At 39.4% G+C, this 21,173-nt stretch overlaps 7 protein-coding genes across 7 annotated transcripts; 4 read left to right on the top strand and 3 right to left on the bottom strand.

The window, feature by feature from the left end:
• Positions 1-145: 145 nt before the first annotated feature.
• CBG15254 lies at positions 146-3,536 on the top strand (the record flags this gene model as incomplete). The annotated part of the gene is made up of 5 exons (XM_045243274.1): positions 146-359; positions 403-527; positions 1,530-1,627; positions 2,632-2,787; positions 3,497-3,536. 5 exons carry the CDS (start codon positions 146-148, stop codon positions 3,534-3,536), a joined length of 633 nt encoding a protein of 210 aa, XP_045095629.1.
• A 1,284-nt stretch (positions 3,537-4,820) lies between these two features.
• Positions 4,821-5,878, top strand: Cbr-orai-1 (the record flags this gene model as incomplete). The annotated part of the gene is made up of 4 exons (XM_002642925.1): positions 4,821-5,128; positions 5,185-5,469; positions 5,518-5,743; positions 5,795-5,878. 4 exons carry the CDS (start codon positions 4,821-4,823, stop codon positions 5,876-5,878), a joined length of 903 nt encoding a protein of 300 aa, XP_002642971.1.
• A 4,308-nt stretch (positions 5,879-10,186) lies between these two features.
• On the top strand, positions 10,187-13,856 carry CBG15256 (the record flags this gene model as incomplete). The annotated part of the gene is made up of 11 exons (XM_045243273.1): positions 10,187-10,253; positions 10,300-10,455; positions 10,498-10,683; positions 10,949-11,153; positions 11,450-11,659; positions 11,711-11,913; positions 11,957-12,054; positions 12,102-12,239; positions 13,301-13,448; positions 13,502-13,643; positions 13,691-13,856. 11 exons carry the CDS (start codon positions 10,187-10,189, stop codon positions 13,854-13,856), a joined length of 1,719 nt encoding a protein of 572 aa, XP_045095628.1.
• A 367-nt stretch (positions 13,857-14,223) lies between these two features.
• Positions 14,224-14,493, bottom strand: CBG15257 (the record flags this gene model as incomplete). The annotated part of the gene is made up of 2 exons (XM_002642927.1): positions 14,224-14,334; positions 14,386-14,493. 2 exons carry the CDS (start codon positions 14,491-14,493, stop codon positions 14,224-14,226), a joined length of 219 nt encoding a protein of 72 aa, XP_002642973.1.
• On the top strand, positions 14,252-14,320 carry CBG26078 (the record flags this gene model as incomplete). The annotated part of the gene is made up of 1 exon (XM_045243272.1): positions 14,252-14,320. The coding sequence occupies one exon, from the start codon at positions 14,252-14,254 to the stop codon at positions 14,318-14,320; it is 69 nt and encodes a 22-aa protein (XP_045099628.1).
• A 233-nt stretch (positions 14,494-14,726) lies between the features above and the next one.
• Positions 14,727-17,841, bottom strand: CBG15258 (the record flags this gene model as incomplete). The annotated part of the gene is made up of 8 exons (XM_045243271.1): positions 14,727-15,104; positions 15,154-15,420; positions 15,467-16,117; positions 16,191-16,365; positions 16,412-16,548; positions 16,592-17,053; positions 17,101-17,699; positions 17,769-17,841. 8 exons carry the CDS (start codon positions 17,839-17,841, stop codon positions 14,727-14,729), a joined length of 2,742 nt encoding a protein of 913 aa, XP_045095627.1.
• Positions 17,842-18,402: 561 nt separating this feature from the next.
• CBG15259 lies at positions 18,403-20,926 on the bottom strand (the record flags this gene model as incomplete). The annotated part of the gene is made up of 8 exons (XM_045243270.1): positions 18,403-18,493; positions 18,688-18,931; positions 18,980-19,148; positions 19,253-19,468; positions 19,583-19,770; positions 19,899-20,546; positions 20,702-20,813; positions 20,864-20,926. The coding sequence occupies 8 exons, from the start codon at positions 20,924-20,926 to the stop codon at positions 18,403-18,405; spliced, it is 1,731 nt and encodes a 576-aa protein (XP_045095626.1).
• Positions 20,927-21,173: the final 247 nt, after the last annotated feature.

Genomic DNA, 21,173 nt, shown 5'->3' with positions numbered 1-21,173 from the left:
AATAGTGAGGAGCTATGTATTTGCCAAAAGAATTAGCACTTTCAGTAGGCGGAAGTATTTGTTTCTTTTCTTGTTAGGTTTCTTTTGGGGACATTTTTCTTTTTTCTTCAAAAATGTAAGTTTCGACTCAGAAATTTTCCAGAAAATGTCCATGCAAGCATGGCAATCGAATCCCGATCTTCTAGAAAATTCCGAATTTACCGTTACTCGACCTCGAAATCTGAACATCATCTATCCAACCGATCAACGAATCTATCGATCGACCAGTTTGGGTGGTGGTTTGAATTCTTCAAGTTTTCTCAACTCGCCAGACGACTATGAGCTATTCTACACGCCGCGTGCAACTTTCAACCATAGAGGTTTCTAGAAAACTACCCAAAAACGAGAAAAATTAAGTTTTAGTCCCCGACAAGCTTCTGATTCCGGATATCGTGCTGAATTCCGGGTCATCTGATGCGGGAAAATCTGGAAGACGTGGATTTTCTCCAAAACGGTTTACCGTTAATCAGAGGATGCAAAAGAATCGGGTGAGTTTTTTAATCACATTTTGCTAATTTTCAGTTTTTTTTTCTATTTTGCAAGAAAATGCAATCAACGCTTGATGAAAATCAGGTGAGAATTGACAGAACACGCTCTCCCACAGAACAATTCCGAACTGCAAATTAATTTTTGATCTACAGAAAAAAAGTTTGGCGCGATCACAATTGCAGGTCTAAAACCATAATTTCAGAATTTTTTATCTGATTTTGTGGAGTTCCAAGATGATTCAAATAATTTTTAAAAAATTATTTAGTGGTTATAGATTCATGTATGGTCCTTTTCCGGAAGAAAAAATGTCGAAAATGGTCATCTTTGAAAGTTTTTTACAGAAAAAATCTATCTCCTCTTTCAGTTTTTGACATTTCTAGAAGCTCTATAGCTCAAGAAAACCGCAATTATATTCTCTACATTTTCTATGGACGAATTTTTAATTTGTCTGATAAAACCTCATGAAATCGCACAGAATAGCATTTTTGCGTTTTTTGATTATAAAAAAAGTTTTATCAGACGAATTAAAAATTCATCCATAGAAAATGTAGAGAAAATAATTGCGGTTTTTTTTTGAGCTTTAGAACTCCTAGAAATGTCAAAAACTGAAAGAAAAAAAATAGATTTTTTCTGTAAAAAACTTTCAAAATGACCATTTTTGACATTTTTTTTCTTCCGGAAAACGACCATACATGAATCTATAACCACTAATTAATTTTTTAGAATTATTTGAATCATCTTGGAACTCCACAAAATCAGATAAAAAATTCTGAAATTATGGTTTTAGACCTGCAATTGTGATCGCGCCAAACATTTTTTCTGTAGATCAAAAATTAATTTGCAGTTCGGAATTGTTCTGTGGGAGAGCGTGCAGAATCGAGTCTAGAATCGAGGGAAATAGGCAAAAATTACGGTATTAGGTACGGTATTATAGGCGCATGCGCTCTCTTTTTTTTTGTGTTCAGCGATGTTTTCTTTTTCTGAAACTTCTGAAATTCCAGCGCTTCGACACGTCATCACCGTTCAAGCATCGTGATGTAAGAGATCTTCTGAAGTCTGCTAAGCGACGTTTGAACAAGATCACCGGCGAAGAAGGTAGGTTTTGTGACGTGGAATAACGCGAACGACCATCCATCTGTCTTCTCATTTGAAATTCGCAGCTATTTCCCAGCTAATTGAGCCAAATTTAAAACGACTCACTTCAGAATCTGAAGTTTAAAGCCCCTAATGTTTATTTAGTTTGACCTTCCGCTACCCTCTTCACTATTCACTGCCTAGTTCTCTCCAATCCTCACACTATTTCTCTCGCCACCCATTTTGTTTTTTCTTTCTACTAACACCCTCCTCGTTCCGGAAGATCTCTAACCCGAAGTGTTCGCTTCTCTTGCCACGTAGTTGTCTTTTGTCACACTGATAAAAGTGCAAAGGACTAGTGAATCACTAATAGTGATTAGCAATGGATAACTACAGTCTGCTGAGCAGCGAGGATCACATGGAGATGCGGAATTTTTCAGCAGGAGCAGGTGTTTAACTTTGATTTTTTTGTTATTTACATAAAATTGCAATTATTTAATTAATTTAATAATCAATTAATTTTTTTCTAGATGCGCAACAACGAGAGTCTCAAGGATCTGCGGTGGGAGAGGCAAGGTGAGCTGTTTGGAATTTCAGCAACAAAAAAAATAAAAAAGAGCAGGAATTCTTTCTGAAAACAACAATTGTCTCAAATATGTGTCATCTCCCTGCCAGCCTGCCCTGACAATTATTTTCCGATTTTCCGTCTTATTTTTTGTCTGAGAGGAAGAACAAGAACCCATTCTATTCATTCAAAAAGTAACCTAGAAAAATAATGAAATCAAAGAAAGAGAGAAACCTTTTGAATTTCGAACGCCGGCAAAGCGAGTTTTCATACTTTTCGCTCATGAATTCAAAGTAAGTTTTTCAGAAAATGTACTTTTAAAAACTGAAATTTCTATAGACCCTCGTCTAACAAAGAAAACACAGAATTTTAGCGATTTAGACTTCGAAAATCATCTGAAACTGTATTTGAATAATACTGTGCAGAAAGTTCGCTCCACTGAAAACGAAACTTCAAATTTTCAGAGTTCAATTCGCTTTATCGCAAACGCCACCGGTCGAAACCGTCATTGCTTCGGGACCAACACCGCCTCGTCATCAGCACAGCGCCGGGATATCGAATACAAGTGCGACGACGCATCATACACTGTCTCCAGTGATACAGTGCTTTCAAAATGATAAGTGAGTGATGAGAAATGTATCAATATGAGTTAGATACAAAAATGATTCACTGAAAAACAAAAAAAAACAAAAAAGTCAATTTGGCGTTGTGCCAGCTACTTCCGGCTTCTGATATCATCCGGCCGATCAAAGAAATCTCTTTTTTTTCTGGCATATGATAGCTGCGTTCTTTTTTCTCTCGTGATAAGCAATTCGGTGTATTCGTTGTCATATATATTCGTCAAACGTACAACTATCTCCAATAGTTTTGGTTCGTTTTACACAGTCTCTCTGTTTATGTCCCTCCTTTTTTTCATAGGCCTATTGTTCATCTCCTGTTACACTTTCGACACCTCAAGACATAAAGTTTTTGCACCTCCTCTAGGGTCATCTGAATCTTTGGCTTCTGATCTAATCATATAATAGACGTTAAGAATCATCTACTGAGTTATGATATTCCCTCTAATATTCGGTGATAGTGACAAAAGTTCCATGGAGGACGACATGGTTCATCTTCTAGCACAGTGAGTTTTTTCTGGGAATTTCAAATATTTGGAGAATCCGAAAAGAAAAAAAGAGAGATAGATGTTATATTAACGATGATCATGATCTTTTTTTTGATACCCAACCTCATCATCATCCTTTCACTAGGTGCGGTTAGTCCGGTCTTATAAAACATACATCTCGTTTTTTTATATTTCATTTGATATTGATCTTGTGTTATTTTTAGGAGAACTATTCAACTAGAGAATCAAACTAGAGGAATTTAGATTTCTACCGAAAACTTAATTTTTTTCTGTAAAATTCTGAATGTTGCAGCTTTCTAATCATTCAGTTTGCTTATACTTTCATTTCTGACCAGAATGAAAATAATCTGCGTCATTATTCAATGATAACTCTTATCAGCAGCTAGAAAGGTGTTTCCTTTTTCTTACTCTCTTTTTTCCTTAAGTGGATTTTTTTCTGTTCTTCCACCTTCAAAATTAAATTCAGAATTCCTATGTTTTGTCGACCGAACAAAAGATTCATATCTTTAAAACATTTTTGCATTCTTCGCCTCCGCCTCATGATCCTCTTTCCTCTTCTGTCCAACCGTCTCCGGTCGTTTATTTCTTCTTACTTTCTGAAAGAATTTTGTTGTTCTCGCTCGCTGATTCACAACTTTTCGCTTTTCTTTCGGTTTTGATAGTTTTTTCACACGGTACTCCTCTGTCGAAAAGGTCCTTCTCTTTCATCTATTTGCCGCGTGGCAAAGAGAAGAAAAAGAGGTATCATAAAAGTAACACTATTTATACATGCATGTGAATGACACGCCGTGTTGAATCATCACCTCACTGTCGTATGGTATTGGTCGACGAAGAAGAAGCTTTTCCCTTCTTTTGCTCTCTGCGCCTCTCTCTCTCTTTCTTGTCTAACCAAGACGTTCTAGGATGGGTTTTTATAATTCTAAACAGTCTATTAAATCATATCCAACACCCAGTGGGAAGGATAGCTGAGAAAATTGTTAACAATTTCTGAGAAACCGATTTTTAGTGAACATCCTATAGCATTTGAAAACTACGCTCCAATACATTCAGGGCAATCATTGAAAATATACCGTAAACACTCTAATAGAACGCCACCCGGACCGTACACTTTAAGCCTATATATCTCACTTCTTTTGAAAGATATCAAAAAGTTTTCAAATAACAAAATGTTTATCATGATATCAGCAACATTTTTATTAGTTGACCACTTTTTGATATCTCTCACAGAAAATGAGATACATGGGCTCAAATTTCACGATTCGGGTGGCGTTCTATTAAACTTCTGGATATAATTGTGATTCGGATTACATTTTTCTCCCAGAATTTAAAACTATCCGGTCTGGGAATTTGGATCAGAATTTGATATATTTGCACCCATTATTCTCTTCAAAACCATCACAAAAGTTTCGTTTGAATCAATTTTGTTCCTCTCTCCAGTCCGTTGAGATCTACAATTTTCAAATTTCGACTCTCGCTTCGTTTTGTTCTTTAAATCCTTCTCTCCTCCGAATCTTACACCATTCTCAGATGCCTCGATCTCATGATCCCTCGCGTGTAGAGCTTCTCCGCCAGGAAGGCTCCACTATGAATGAGAAACGCGTCTCGATTTCTGTCGAAGACATTCGTGGTGCAGTCGCCACGTGGAAGACCACTTCTGGAGCACCTATTACTCCGTACCCACTTCCACAGTTTTTCCTTCAACCACCGTCGTCTGGCGGTGGAAGCCGGAATGTTGGGGGTGGAGATGGGGCTGCTGGAAACAGTAAAAATGGGTCCATGAACTCTTTGAGAATGCAAGCGTATGCAAAGAAAACAGATGATGATGTGGATTTGGGGTACTGTAGTTTAGAAAAATAAGTGACTAGAATCATTAAACAGGGCATATTTTCAGACATCGTGGAGAGTTGGATCTTTCTGAAAAATACAACTATGACCTCAGTAAAGCCCAACTGAAAGCCAGCTCACGGACTTCCGCACTGCTCGCTGGGTTCGCAATGGTGTGTCTTGTGGAGCTACAGTATGATGATAGCACATCGAAACCCCTTCTGATTGTGCTGGGTGTGGTGACAAGTCTTCTGGTATCTGTACATCTTCTGGCGTTGATGATGTCCACATGTATACTGCCGTATATGGAGGCCACTGGATGTACACAAGATTCGCCGCACTTGAAGTTGAAGTGAGTTTTTTGAAATTTCAGCTAGGTTTTTCTAAGTAATGATTACAGATTCTACATCGATCTCTCATGGCTATTCTCCACTTGCATCGGTCTACTTCTCTTCCTCGTGGAAATAGGAGTCATTTTCTATGTGAAATTCACGGCTGTTGGCTATCCGACTGCGGGTTATATAACCACTGCAATGTTGATTCCAGTGGGAATCGTCTTCGTTTTATTCAGTTATCTTATCCACAAGAATCGAGTTTCACACAGTTTGGGACGGTTTAAGGACAAGGTAAGGGAACTAGAAATCCAAAATTGGGTCATCCATCATAAACATTTCCAGGTAGACACCATGAAACAGTTCCTCGACGTTGAGGCCAACCTCCAGAAGAGCACGATTGCTCCGTCCACGATTCGTGATATTTAAAGTTTTTTTTTACTTCAGGAGGGTGTGTGTTATTGCTTTTAAATAATTCTTCTTTAATTTTGTGTTACCAGACGGGTTGTACTTTTTTTCGTCTTATTCTTGAATTATTTAGTAAAATTCTAATAAAATTGTTATTCTTACACATTTAGATTTTTCCTACAAATCCCCACCTTTTCTTCTTACTCCAATTCTCTACCCCTCCGCCCAACTGAATGGGTGGATTTCATAATTATAGGAAATGATGGCTGCGTCTCTTTGACCTACACACTCTCTCGACTCTTCCGCCGTTCCGCCATGCCATTTTAATCTGACGAGTGGTGGTGTAAGCTGCGCGGAAATCCTCCACATTTTCTCTCTTTCCATTTTGACCAGACAGATTTTTCATGGAATATGTCATTTTGGATTTTTTAGCAGAAATTTTTTTTGACTTTGGTCGGAAGTCCCAGCTCGAACCGACGGACTGTTTTCCGTAATAGTGGGCGTGGCCTAGTGATCTGCAGTTTGACACCGAGAGTTGAGCGAATTTATCTCAGTTCCTGTCAAAGATATTAAAAACTTGTCAACTGATCAATTGTTTATCATATTATCACAGACATTTTATCAGTTGACACATTTCTGATATCTTGCCTAGGAGCTGAGACAAATAGACTCAAAGTTAAAAGCTAGGGGGCTCTTCTATTACAGGTTTTACGGTAACTGGTTCTCTTTTTTTTACGACTTTGTATTACGAGGCCTCCTACAGATTTATATGAATAGCCATTTTCATCATTTTTTGTGTAAATCTGGTAGACTAGTTACTTCGGAAGGACAATTATAATGTAATACATAGTTTTTTTTTCAGGGCCTATGTGAAATAGGCTATGTCCTATAATATAAAAGCTGCTGGACACAGATACCTACAGTTTTGTACCGAACAAACACACTTACCGTATAACCTGTAATAGAACGGCCCCCTAATTTCAAATTTGAGATAATTTATCTCGGTTCCTGTCAAAGATATTAAAAATTTGTTAACTGAAAAAATTTAACTTTATGATGAACATTTTGTTAGCTCGCTACTTTTTTATATCTTTTACAGGAATCAAGATAAATGGGCTCAAAGATGGCGGGTTGGGTGGCCTTCTAATAGAGTGTTCACGGCATACACTTTTTCAAAGTTATTTATCCCCAGTACTCGCAGAAACTACGAGAATCCGTGAAAGACGACAAATACACCAAATGTGTATTGGAAGCCAGAAGTGCACTTAACCGTGTGGGTTATTCAATGAACATCACCTCGTCTATCTAGATGAGTGAAAGGAAATGGGGAGGTTCATGACAAGTGTTTGTATCGGGTGGGACAAGGATATCTTATACTGAAGGAAGGGCGGAAATAGAAGATCGGGAGACGAAAAGACAAATTTTAGAAGATTGAGTTTAACTACATACAGCCGTTATGTCCTAAAACGTGTAATAGAAGAGCTCCCAGACTGTCAACTATGAGCTCAGTTATCGGGGACCGAGAAAATGTAGCTCAAAGCTAAAAGCTAGGGCGCTCTTCTACTACGGGTGTCACGGTAATCTTTGTTTTTTTTTGTAGAACCTAGAACAATTACTTTTTTATGCTGAGGCATGCCTTCTTGTCCAGATAATGTCCAGCAGCAAGTGAAAGTAAAAATGTCCGACACAATTTCAAAGTTGAAACACATGCAAATTGGGGAGACCTGAAGAGGTGGCGGCGCCCCCTCCATTGTTATATGGAGACGTAGGTTGGTTGGGTGGTGGTCACTCGCTTTTCATTTTCCTATTCATTTTCCTATGAACTTCCATTCAAAACGTTTTCGTTCGTATGTTGTTCTACCTTCTTTCCTTCGGAATTCTGGAGAAAAAACAAGAAGACAAATTTTTTGTACCGTCTCTCTAACGGATTGGATCCGGAATCTATGAGGCGTAACTGGTAATTCGGGTGTCTTTGTGTGTCTGTAGTATGTATTACTATCATTTAGATATCTAGGTCAGATTTTTTTGAGTCTTTGTGTTCTTTCTCGAAATTCATTTTCGAGGGACAACGGTTTTGTTTCAAATCTTATTTTCTTTTTTAAGCTTCAAAAGTTTTGGTGTCAAATATCTAATTTTTTGAATATACAAAAGTACTCATATTTAATGATCTCTTAAAAAATTTCTGAATTTTTGGCACGTTTTCGAGTCTCCAACTGTTTCTAATTTCTGATTCATCAAGTTTTATTTTTGTTTACAGCGCTTCCTGCTGATCGTTGTCTCTCTCCCGACGCATCCTGATCATCAAAATACGCCTTGATTTTATCGCTCAGTTCCCCTTATTTTTATTCTTCTTCTCCTTTTCGTTTTCCTCACCAAGTCTAGTCATGTGTGTCAACTTCTGAATAATGTAGAATCTATAAATATCTAAAAATTTAGAAATTGACAATCCAGACATTTAGATTTTCTAGATTCCAAATATCTAACAATCCGGAAATATTGGAAGCCTGGAATCGCAAATTCTGAAAGTTTAGAAATTGCCGTATTTGCTCTAATGGAAGCTCACCCAAACCGTCCATTTGAACTCAATTATATCGATTTCTGTAAGAGATATCAAGATGTTGTCAACCGGAAAATTTTTTATTACAGTATCAATAATATTTTGTTAGTTGACAACTTCTTGATATCTTTTACAGGAAGAGAGATATACTAATTGAGATATACAAGCCCAAAATTGATGATTTGGATGGCACCACCCTATTAGAGTGTTTACGGAACATAGCTATTGATCTCGAAAAGTGTAGGAACCAATGAGCCTTTAAATACGAAAATATCGGAATCTGGAAATTCGAAATTGTAGTCCGTAAAGACTTCAGAAAATTTGTTCAAATCCTTCCCTGTCACCAGATGCCAGTCAAAACAAGGTTAAACGTTCCGATCCTTCTCCCTATTTTCTCTTTTCCAAATTCCTTTTCAATTTTAATTTCCCTCGCCCTTCGGCGTCATTCTTCCAACCCTCCCACCTCCGCTCATTTTCATTGTCCTTGAAATTAGGTGATCTGTATGTGTCTCCGGATCTCTAATAATATTTCACCAAAAAGTGTTGTTCCACCCGCTAACTTTCGGAAGCCACCAGGAGAAGAAGACACATTTTTCCCCGTCTCTCCGAAACAGATATCCCACTGAGATCGTATTCTTATTTCAATTTCATTCCCGTCCCTCAAATTGTTGTTCATTTCGTTTATCTAGAAGTTTCAGAAATGTTGATTTTGGTTTCTCAAATATATTCTCGGATTTCCAGGTTCCTTGATTTCTTAATTCAAAAATTCTTGGACTTACAGATTAATAGATTCCCGAATTACTATATTGATTCCCGAATTACTATATGTCATTGTTTTTTATTGTCTCTCAAAAATCTTGTTTTTTTCTGAAAACGCATTTCCTCTGTTTGCCTCTCCCCGGTTTCCAGAGATGAAAGTGGGCGGAGTCTTTCGCAACACAAAGTATAGTGGCCGGCGCGAACCCGGGAAGTGTCGGTTGCTTGTGGAGGAACGCGCGTTTGGCTCTATCTGTTGCGTTTATGAACTCTTCTGCAACGGAAAATCGAGTTAATTCGCTGACAATTGATAGACTGACACTTTCAAATACGTAGAATCCGAAAATCAAGTTTTCAAAATTGAAAGTATACAAAAAGTATGAAAATTTTCGTATTAAAATATTCAATTCGAAACATCGTTTGTCTTGTACTAGGCAAGTATGAAATTATTTTTGACTTCAATTATATTAACACCTTTCAGGTAGTCATGGACTGAAACGTTTTTAGGTCTATGTATGCTCTGCATAAGAACTTAAGCTCAAGTCTTCAAATTTAAAAAATTTCAGAAATTTTCTTTGCGTCTGTTATACTGTAAGTTACAGTTAGCGAACGCCCGGAGGTCGAGCCCCCTGTTAGCTCATGGAGCTCAAACATTCTGGTGTCTTTATTCTTTCTTATTTAAAATTCATCTGACTCATCGTTTCCTATTCAACTCAACTTCTCGTTTCACTCACTGTGCCTCTAAACACACTCTAAATATTCTCCCGAAACTGACCACTTCTCACTACTTGACAGTCACCAACTAGCTGATGTCATAAACCTCCCGAAAACTGGTTCCTCTCTTCTTTCCGTTTGTCTCTTTTCTGTTGATCTGCAGTATTTTTGTTGTTTTCTTCTTCTAAATATCTTTGACATTAGATTTTGTACATTTCTCATTGGTTTATTTCATTTACTATTTCCAACCACATTTCTCCAATTCCAGATCTGAAAATTCAGACCCATTGGGGTCATCCAAAATGGTTGTGGAACAAATCGAGGTCATTGAACACCGAATTATAGAAGAGGGCAGAAGACCTTCTGGAGGTATCGGCTAAGCAAACAGACAAACATGGAACACTTTTTTTTCCAGGCGCCCTTCTCCCCCATACTGTTCCTATTTCCACAATCCGTGAGAGCCGTGAATCCTATGAGCAACGAGCGGATGGAACGATTCATGACAGAAGATATGAGGTCACAGGAGAACGGGATGTCAGTCGAGAGCCATCATTTTTGCACACTTCTGCTAGTGAGTTTTTATTTGCAAACTTTCATTTAGCAAAGTTTTCAGACTATGGTCAGCACATAGAAATGTCGCCACCACAACAAAGATACAATGTCAGTGGAGCAACTAACACCAGTTTTCTGAACACTTCTGGAGATAGTCGTTTGAGTTATCCTGGAGCCGCGAATACAAGCAACGAAACTACAGTTATCAATAACTATGGATACGATATTACAGAAGTTCATACTAATGGTGAGTTTAGTTAGTTCACCTTAGAACCTGTAACAGAATGGTCCTCTACCTTTTAACTTTGAGCCAATTTATCTCAGCTACTGTCAAAGATATATGAATTTTGTCAACAAGTAAGTTGTTTATCATATTATCAAAAGTGTTTTTGCAGTTGACGCATTTTTGATGTCTCGTATAGGAATCGCGATAATGGAGCTCAAACTTGGGGGGGGGCTTCTATCACATGTTTTATGGTATCTCAGTTTGCATTAAAGATAAAGCTTTACAGAAGGAGGTGCTCGTATCATCGAAACTCATGGAAGTGGCCCACTTCGAGAGACCAGCAGAATCGAACACGTGGAAGAAACCATTACCAGGCCGTCAGCTATGAGAAGCTCTTCAGCTGCTGCTCAACGAAGCTCATCGAACATTTTCACAGTTCCAGCAGCGCCCACACATATTTCTTATAGACAAGAGTTTGCTAGTGATAATGAGTGAGCTTTTGTTTTGATTCAGGGAAAAATAGCTGAAAACGCGTCTCTCAATGTTTGTCGTTGTCCCTTCGGAAGAACTTGGTGAAGCGTGGGAAAAGTAAATAGTATCCTTACCTTCCTCGTAGAATACAAGGACGCCTACATTTTCTAATATTCTGAGTTCTGGTATACTTTTTCCTAAATATTCTTCTTTTCTTTTTAAAACCATGCAAACCATTCTGGAAATGGAAGAACTAAAAACTACATCGTAAGATGTTTACCATTTCTTGTTAAAAACTCTTTAACTAAAAATCCAGATCGCTGGCCCGAAAAGACAGCTACCGAGCAATGCAATCGTCGTGGGATGGAGAGGAGAATCGGAAAATTGCCCCAAATCTCAGCTCTAGAAGATTCCCACCACAGTCACAGACGTCTCTAGTTTCCAGAGAAACAGAAAATACGGAGAAAAAAGTGGGATGTTTCAAGAAGATTCGAACATTTATCAATGGAGTCAGATATGCATTTAAGTGAGTTTGGGGTCTAAAATTTTTGAGTGCCTTATATATAATAAGTCTCAGAACCGCCGACTACACCCCAGAATTCATGCGCAACATGTGTTGCATTCTCCTCTTCCTTATTCTATTGCTCCTCCTTCTTTTCATAATGTTCAACGCAATTTTCAACCGATATGCTGTTTCCGAATTTCTCCTATACCCTCCAGTCTGTGAGGAGTGTCGTAGGAAGAATCCAGCGTTGGTTTCATCGGCTCTACCATCATCAGGTAAGTTTTCATTAGAATAAACATCCACAACTGGCAATTTCAGTATTTGTCCACTTCTTCTCAAAATACCAGGCTCACTTTGAACTTCGTGGAAATTCACCGTTTAAGTCGAATAGTTTCACAGCTATCGATTTCGATACCGTAAGTTTTAGGATGTTCCGGAAAAATGGACAAAAGCAATTTTCTAGGGATACATAGCATATGCAGATCATTCTTTAACTGATGCCAGTGGAAAGCATTTCACTTGTTTCCTGATGCCATTAGACAAAAGTGCGATTGATAGTATTGATCAGTTATCGGAAGCTGTGTCGGATTCCGATTATGAGGTGAGTATTACCTTACTTATATATAAAACGCCTCTGTTGGTCTCTTTGGGTTTCAAACTGATGTTTTTTTGTAGATACTCTAAGTTTGATTCTATTAGAATGTTGATGTACTCTAATTTTGAATGCAAATTTCTTGAAAATCACACAACAAAATTACACTTTTAATATTTAGTTGCAATGCTAGATTCATTCAAAGTATATTATAAAAAAAATAAAGCACTTCGAGTTTTTGCTGATCCACCCATATCATTGGAAGTCGCGGTTCTTGTTTGTTCATAACTTGGCTCATTGTACACCAGAGTTGCACGGACAGGGAAGTTTTTTTTCACGGACAGCGGACAACATTTTTTTTGACGGACAACGGACAGCGGACAACGGACAACGGACAACGGACATCGGACAAATGTTTCCAAAATAGACGATTTTTTGCTGAAAAAAAAATAGAATTTAACGATTGAAAATAGCGATGGAAAAGAGTTCGGAGCTCATCCACCATTTTTAATGCCTTCTTAGACGGAAAACTTGAATTTAATTTTTTCTGGTAAATGGACGGACAAAGACAATTTCTACGGACAACGGACAGCCAAAAACGGCCGGACAACGGACAGCGGACAACGGACAACGGACTGTCCGTGCAACTCTGTTGTACACCCTAGACGCTGAAATTAGTCTCAAACATAATCATTTTCAGCCTTTTATCCATTTCCGTCGAAAAAATCAAGAAAATATCTAAACTCTCCAAAATCGTGTTTTTTTCTGAAAACGCATTTCCACTGGTCGCCTTCCCCCGCTTTCAAGAGAGAAAAGTGGGCGGAGTCTTTCGCAACACAAAGTATAGTGGCCGGCGCGAACCCGGGAAGTGTCGGCTGCTTCTTGTGGAACGCGTGCTGGGCTCTATCTGTTGCGTTTAAGAACTGTTCTGCAACGGAAAGTCGAGGGAAATCGCTGAAAATTGGTAGACTGGCACTTTGAAATACGGAGAATTCGAAAATCCATTTTTCAAAATCAATTCTCACTATGGAAACTTTTCTGTCTGTGATATAATTTCGTGGTACTTTCAGATCCAATCAACGTTTGGCTGGCAAGAGTTCTACCAATTCGATCCGGAGCCCATCGAACCAATGATTGCTAATCAAAAGTTCACCGAACAAATTGATGATTGCCATGGAGCAAAATGGTACCTCCTGAAACAAACTGTACATGCTAGAGGTAGTTCTAAAACGTACAAATTGTAAACTTTAAAAAATAAAAATATATTTCAGACGCCTCCTGTTCAGACTGCTACGATTTTTGTCTACCGGATTGGGCGGTGGTTAGAAAAGAGAAATACGAGGATGAATCTACACTAGGTGTCAGAAGACTGAACTGCTTTAGGTTGTACGTTCCAGAGTGGAGGAATTTCAGGTTAGTTCGGAGTATTAGATGGGCTAATTTTTAGCAAAGAATTCCAGAGTCGAAACGGACATTGGTGGTGGCCACTGGAAATATCCGCTATCTAGTGAGAGCACTAAAAGAGACAAAAACGGAGAATGGGTCCACTGGATTCCAACTACCCATTCCCAGGGATTGTCTAGAACTCGGAAGAGTGTTTCTTCCAATTCTACCATCACTTTTTAAATATTTCATCCCTTTTTCTTATTTTTTCTCGGTTAATTCTTATCCATCACTGCCTTTTTTCCGTTATTTTCAAACATGTAAAGCTATATCAAAAGTGCCTTTTTCCCTTTCAAAACCCTTCACTTTCCACTTATACATTCCTGTTTTTTTTCAAACATTTTCTTTGAATTTCCTCCATGCTCATCATTTTCGAAATCTCTTTACCGTACACACTGTCAATGACAATTTAATGAAAATTAAAATCATACATTTCTAATGAGATTAAACTGAAATCCAAATCTATTCGAATTTTAGCAATGTTATGAGTCAGATATTTATTTTAGTTTCAGAATATATATCGATGGGAAAAATATGACAAATTGAGTGATTATTTGTTATCGTTGGTCTCCGGATTCATGTTCTCCATGATTTGCTCCACCTTGCTCTCCAACATTGGTACAATATCCTTTTCGATAAAGAGATGAGTGTCGTCCAGTTCCTGAAATTTACAGAATTTTACGTTTTATATAGAATCGAGAGATCCACTTACTCTAACAATAAACTTCGATCCGAGCTGTCTCGAATCGTCCAAATGGATGAGAAGCTGACGGAACGCTGGATCACTGGTCACCAACACTCCCTTCTTGACGTTCACCATCTAAACAGGAAATTGGACTCAATCTTAAATTTAGAGGGGGAAATAGAAAATTCGGTGTATTAGCGACCGATTGGGAACTGGATCATGAAATAAAAAAAAGAAAATATGTATTTAAAAGATGTTTAAAACAGTGAGAAATCCGTAAATAAAAAGATCCGCATGCCAAATACAAATAGATCAAGAGATAATCAGAGATAATTAGAGATCACATATTTAACAGAAAAGCTAGCAATTTAAAAATAATCAAAGTTATCAGTGGCAACACCCCAAACGTCCAACTCTTCCATTTTCTCATCCACCTGATCACGAAGAACCATTTTTGCACTGTTGATGATTGACTTTGCCTGGGCGAGTCGAATCGTGCCTAGCTCTTGAACCAATTTCAGCGGGTTGGCACGAGCGATCTGAAATTTGTAGTTTGTAGTCATAAGGAAGACATTAGTGCTCACCATTCCAACCGTCTTGTAGCCTGCTTTGAACAGAATCGCTGCACGCGCCTTTTTGACCCCATCCACAGTCATAAGAGGTAATAATTCAGGTTGAGCAGCTTCGGAAAGCCTCTGTACCAACTCGGGGAGCAATTTTCGCAGTGGCCACATTGTGGTGATTTTCTGAGAAATTGTTTTAAAATTTTAAAGAGAAAATGATGATACAGTATACCTCCGAAAACTTTGCAATCGATGCAGCCTGAGAAATCGAGGACTGAAGTGTCGCTTGCAACCATCCCTTCTCTACACCAAACCGCTCTGCCACCTGGAACATTGGCTCGTGATTCCAAATTTTTTGGAGCATGAGAGCAATGTAAAGACGCATTCGAGTTGTTCCAGCAATGAGATCTACGCGTGTGATTATGGCTTCCAGTATGAATTTCTCTTCGAGACCACACTCTCCCAATAGCTTTCGTTCGCTTTGTGGTAAGGCGTTGTACTGGAAATTCAAATTTAAAAGATGGAAGCAAATATTCAAAAAATACCAATAGCAAGAAAAGATCCCAATTGATATTGCAAACTTGCTCATAAGGTGTAATAATGAAGAGCAAATGGAAATGAGAAGAGAAAATGACACCTTGATTTAGGGATGAAATTAGGTCGGTATGTAGACGTGTGGCCTCTTCCGGAGCAAATCCAGCATTGAAAACTGCGCTACCCAAATCTGAGGGTGTGATCTCTCTATCTTCAATGGTGAGGAAGCGGTGCTCTTCTAGACGTTGCAAACTTTTTTCCACGAGTTCCCGAATCTTATCCGGAGACTCTTGAGCGGCATACAAGGAGTACTGTACTCCAAGCAACACTTCTTCCAGATTTTTTGCGATTTTCAGCACAATCATATCCAAAATAAAAGATCCCATCGCTTCAACACTCGACAAAGAGCTCATACATCTGGGAATATCGGATTTCAGCATTTCCCTGAACCATCGTTCCTCCTCTCCTTGTTTCACTATTGTGATGCAGTCTCCCTTGGTATCGAATCCTGCTCTTCCAGCTCTCCCAGCCATTTGAAGGTATTGAGCTTTGCCTAGTCGCTCTCTACCAACCATTGGGCATTTGATGATTACACGACGGACAGGGAGATTGACGCCGGCGGCTAGAGTAGATGTGGCACATACTACGTAGATCAGACCTTCCTTTAAAAAATGACTTTGATAAATTTATGTAGCTTACAAAATCAGAAAGTAGGGAAACTTCTAGATTGCTCACCATGAACGCCGCCTCCACACACTTCCTCTCATCCTGTGTCAAACCTGAATGATGATAGGCCACTCCAGACAGAATACATTGTTTCAGATCCGCGTCCATCCTCTCATCATCGTTATCCGTTAGATAGGACTGCAGAAATGCTTCACTTTCCGCTCGTTTTGCTTGTCTGATGTGGCTGAATTAGTTTAAATTTCAGAAAATATTTTCTAGGTTTGTCTTACGCTGGAAGAGTTTTTGCAATCAACACAGCCACATTCTCACAATTTTTCTTGTTTGGACAGAAAATGACGGCGGAACTTTTTGGTATCAGTTTAGCAAGCAACTGGCAAATGCCATCGGGATCAGTGGATTTCAAGTTCTGAAATTCTGGGATTCAGAAATGTTTTAAAAGCAAAACTAACGTTCGTTGGAAGATCACCAGCTGGTTTTAAATCGCCACCATTCTCCACTTGATGCATAGTTTGGCCAATCTTCACGAATTCTGCAAGTTCCACAGGACGGAAGTTAGTGCTGTACACAAAGGATCGAAGGGCGAATTGTAGGTCATCAATGTTCGGAAGTGTCGCGGACATTCCAACTATCTGTCCGCTCCCTTTGTACAGAAATTTAGCCAATAGCTGCTCTAGAATTGCACCACGTCCACCGTCACCAATCATATGCAGCTCATCGACAACAACCATCCCAATCTGGTCAAGCTGGTTTTGAGTGATAAGAGAGTTGATGAGCATATTGGCTTTTTCAATGGTTGCTACGTAGACTGATACTCGTTTCCTTCGTTTTATAGGTGGGAAACGACCCTTGTTAGATGCATATTCTTCTATATTTATGCCGAATGCGTCTTCAAATGGAGCCAGCGAGGAAATCTGAAAATCTTTGTTTGCTTTAAATGTTTGTTTATTTCTACAATCACCTTTTCCTGCACAATTGCCACGTAGGGCAGCACCAGAATCGCATTTCTCTTGTGCACTATGGCTTCTCGAAGCATCAGAATCTCAGCGATCAACGTTTTTCCAGCACCAGTTGGCAATGAAAGAATACAATTTTCTCCGTTTAACAGACGCTTATCGGAAAGACACTCTTGCTGCCAGTCGTAAAATTTTTCTAGCTTTTTTATCCTTTTGTACTTTTCCATAGCTCGTTCTGGAAGACATTTCGATGGATCTATCACTTCTTCTTCATCTGGAATTCGTCTGGAAGTCTCTGGAACCTTTTTCGACAAGAGAATTTGATAGTTTCGGAATGACAATCCGAAGGGATCATCATCATTCTCTCCTTCGTTTATTAGATTCGCAGCCGATCGAAAGCCATCGGCTAATTTGCTCATCGAGCTTTTTTTCAACAGTGGTGGCCCATTTTTTCGGTGTAGAGGGGTTACTGAAGACTCTTCAATGCCACGTTTTCGTACTGGAGATGGTGGAATAGTCGTTGAATTTTCAGAGCCTTCTGGAGGAGGCGTGGTTCTCAGAGGACATATGAATTCTCGGGATGTTCGTGGGGATCGGAGATTGGCTGGAAAACCTTCCTCAATATACAAATTTTTAGATTTTCTGGGAATTTATTCGGCTTCTGTTAACTTACACAATTTTGGAATCGGTGTGAATGGATCATCTAAATCTACAGACTTACTCCGTCGTACCGGAGTTTTCTCCATGCTACTGAAATATTTTTCAGTCTATTTTTAAAGATGTAGGTTAGAATCAGATATCGCACACATCTGAAACGTAAGTGTTAGAAAATCTGAAAATTCCAAAAAACTCGTTCAAAAAAAATGAAAAAGCTCATTTATAAGAAAAGGACCAGGAAAGAGGAAACAATTGTGCATGTATATTTACAGGGCGGACAGTATTTAGAATATTTCTAAAGGGATAGAAGCTAACACGTAACCGGAGTGCTAAGTAGATGGTTGGATTGAAAATTGGGTATTCACATGTGCACGGGATCTTGCACATATTGAATCTAGTCATGTTAAAACCGGTTTCAGACGACGACCCCTTTTCAAGAGGGTCGAATAGAAAATGCATGGTATTTCAAGCGAAATAGTGGGAAGAAAGGCAGAGGGAGAAAACATAGAAAAAAAAACAGAAAAAAGAGTATTCAACAGGGCGGGCTTAATAAAAATGAAGCGAGTGATGAAGAATCGTATGACAGCGATGGAGTTATCAGTAGACTTCGGATCATTTGACGACGTGAATTCTTTGGCTTCGTTGAAATTTCAGAAGCATTCATCGGCATCGTTGTTGGCTGAAGGTGAGGTAGACTCTGGCTTCGATGTCGTAAAACGCACGGCGGCGGCCACGGAATGTCTGGAAAGAAAATATGATTCAAAGGACCTTACAAGTGCGGGATAGTTCATTTTGGAGAGCTGTGAATGTGTAAAAAGCGTGTAAAATGACACACAAATGTTTTGATACCTGTCTGAACGCCAATGGACCTAGAAAAGAGATTTTACAAAGTTTTAGATTTCAATTTTGAGACATCTATTTTAAACCTTACTTACACTCTCTTAGGTAGTGTTGATCCACGTGGCGTTGGGAGGCGAGACCTCGGTGTCGGAATCCGCGAAGCTGATGGTGTCGTCATTTTGCTCAATGCATGAGCTCCATCGATCGATTTACTGGAGCATAGAGAGCCAAGAGATGAGTGGGTCGACGTAGATTGACGATTAGCATCTTGATCGCTGTGCCATGACATCTTTCGTTCTGCACCACCTGATTGGCTATCAAGAGCGGCGCGTCGGAGGGCTGCAAACCATCCAAAGTTCTAAAATCGGTAGACTAAAGAGCACAAACCTTCTTCTTGCATCTGAATCAAGTCTTGAAGTCCCTCGAGGTTGGATGCCGTCACCGATGTGACATTTTGTGAGGAACGTCCTCCGACAGAAGAGACAACGGATGCAGGACGAGATTGGATTGATGGGTTGATGGTGACAGTAGGAGGGGTGATTTGGGAGCTTGGAGGCTAAAAATAAAGGACCTTGTTATGATTTTTTTTTGAATTCAGACTCTGAATTCCAGAGGTTGATTAGTTTTGATTAGAACAAAGCCCAAAAAACCCCAGATTACCATAATCCTGACACCCGAAGCTGCGCGCGGAGTCTGAACACTCGACTTGCTCATCGTATTTCTGATCGGCGTCTGTTCGGTAGTAGGACGTGGCATTGAGTTAACGTTATGCACACGGAGCACACTTCTGGTAGTTCTTGTCGAGACAGGAGTGTTAGAGTTTCCGTTGTTCCCTTGAAATTGAGGTGAGAGTTTTTGAAGTCGTGCCAGTGTACTCTGAATGGAGAGGTTAGAGAATTAGGGATAGATAATTGAAGGAATTTAATGGAACTCAAAAAGGGGGTTAATTTTCACAGCAATATTTGGGTGAGAAATTTTTGAAACTCTTACCGAATGTTTTACATTAAATGTGGCACTTCCATTACTGTTTCTCATAAATTGCTCATTATTCGTGGGCCTTGGACTAACTGATGTGCTCCGACCAGTCCGCAATTCAGGCCCATCAGTAACTGTGATTTCCTCTTCGACGCGAACCAACGATTGTGTCATAGCAGCGATATTCCGGTTGAGAGAGAGACCTGAATAAGAAGTTGTTGGAATTGGATTCAAAATACGACCTTAGGCCTAATTTAGACCTAATAGGCCGCCTAAATGTATACTGAAAAATCATGCAACACCGACTTGCCTTGCATCTCATGCTCGATACCACAACTATCAACAACATCAACATTCTTTTCTATTTTATTCTCCTCCTTTTCCTCATCAACCAACTTTTCTTCTGGAGCATCGAAAAAGATATCGTCCTCATCATCATCAGAATTTCTGTAGTTCAAAACAAGGCCCGAATCTTCTAGAAGCACTGAAGACACTACTGACAAATTATCCGGTGACGTGGATCTCTCGAATAGCCACTCGGACACCTTGGCGCCGGGATGGAGGTGGGGGAGTCCTGGGGATGGGGCAACTTGTGGAATTGGTGCGGGATTTCGAATAGGCTGATTTCCATTTAGTGGTATTCCCTGTTCATTCCTTTCTATTCCTTTGAGTAGCATTGCTAGAAGCTGCGCTTCTTCCTCATCCATTGGTTCTATTTCTCGTTGAGCTTCTGGAAGTGACGATTGACGTTGCAGTCTGACTCCCACGGGTTCTGAATCGATTCTAGAGCGTCCACCGTATTGAGAAGCAGGGGCGGAAGGTGGAGCGGATGGTGGAGCTGAAGGAGCGTCATGATCGAAGGAGAGTTCGGTGATAGGTCGGGGCGATGCATTTTCCTCGGAATTCGATCCACGTGTCTCATCAGTCTCCCGAACTACAGACAGATCCTTTCGGTGGCGATGACGAGTGTCTCTTTTGGCTGAAAATTGTGGTGGACAACGACGACGACACATAGAAATGTTCAAATAAAGTGTTTTTTTTGCATAATTTGAAACTAAAAAGGCACACAATGTGCAGATACAACAGATTTACAATAGTCATGTGCCATTCCATGCAATTTAGTTAAAAAATTACCTCGTTTCGCTTGTGATTTTGCTATCTGCTTGCTCAGTATTGAAGCGCTGGCTGGCAAGTTTAACTTGTAAAAATTGCACATTGTGGCTTGATCAGATGATGGTTTAGGGTCCTGAAAAGCAAGAAAATCTTGAAGGAATTTTTTCTAACTCTATCTTTTACCTCTAACTCATCATCGTCGATAGTGAACTCGTAGGCTTTCGGTGGGCCGGCGACGGTGGCCATTTCTGAAAGAAGACGAAGAAATTGGCTATTTCTCTTCTAGAAGATCTTCTCTCAAGTTGGGAGAAATCCAATAAAATTAAATTAGAGCGATTAGAATGGTGAGATAAAAAAGCTTAGAAGATAGACGAGAATCCGGGAATTTGGTGATGCGAGAGGAAGAGAGAGAATGCGCGAATAAGAGAGATTTAAAGAAAACATTGTGAAACAGAAGAGAGACAGTGGAAAAGTGCGCAAAATAATCCGGCTT

Source organism: Caenorhabditis briggsae (assembly GCF_000004555.2).
Source record: "Caenorhabditis briggsae complete genome, chrIII, whole genome shotgun sequence".
In the NCBI taxonomy this organism is placed as follows: Eukaryota; Metazoa; Nematoda; class Chromadorea; order Rhabditida; family Rhabditidae; genus Caenorhabditis; species Caenorhabditis briggsae.
The sequence above is the reverse complement of the archived record's forward strand: the minus strand, read 5'-3'. Positions and strand labels throughout refer to the sequence as shown.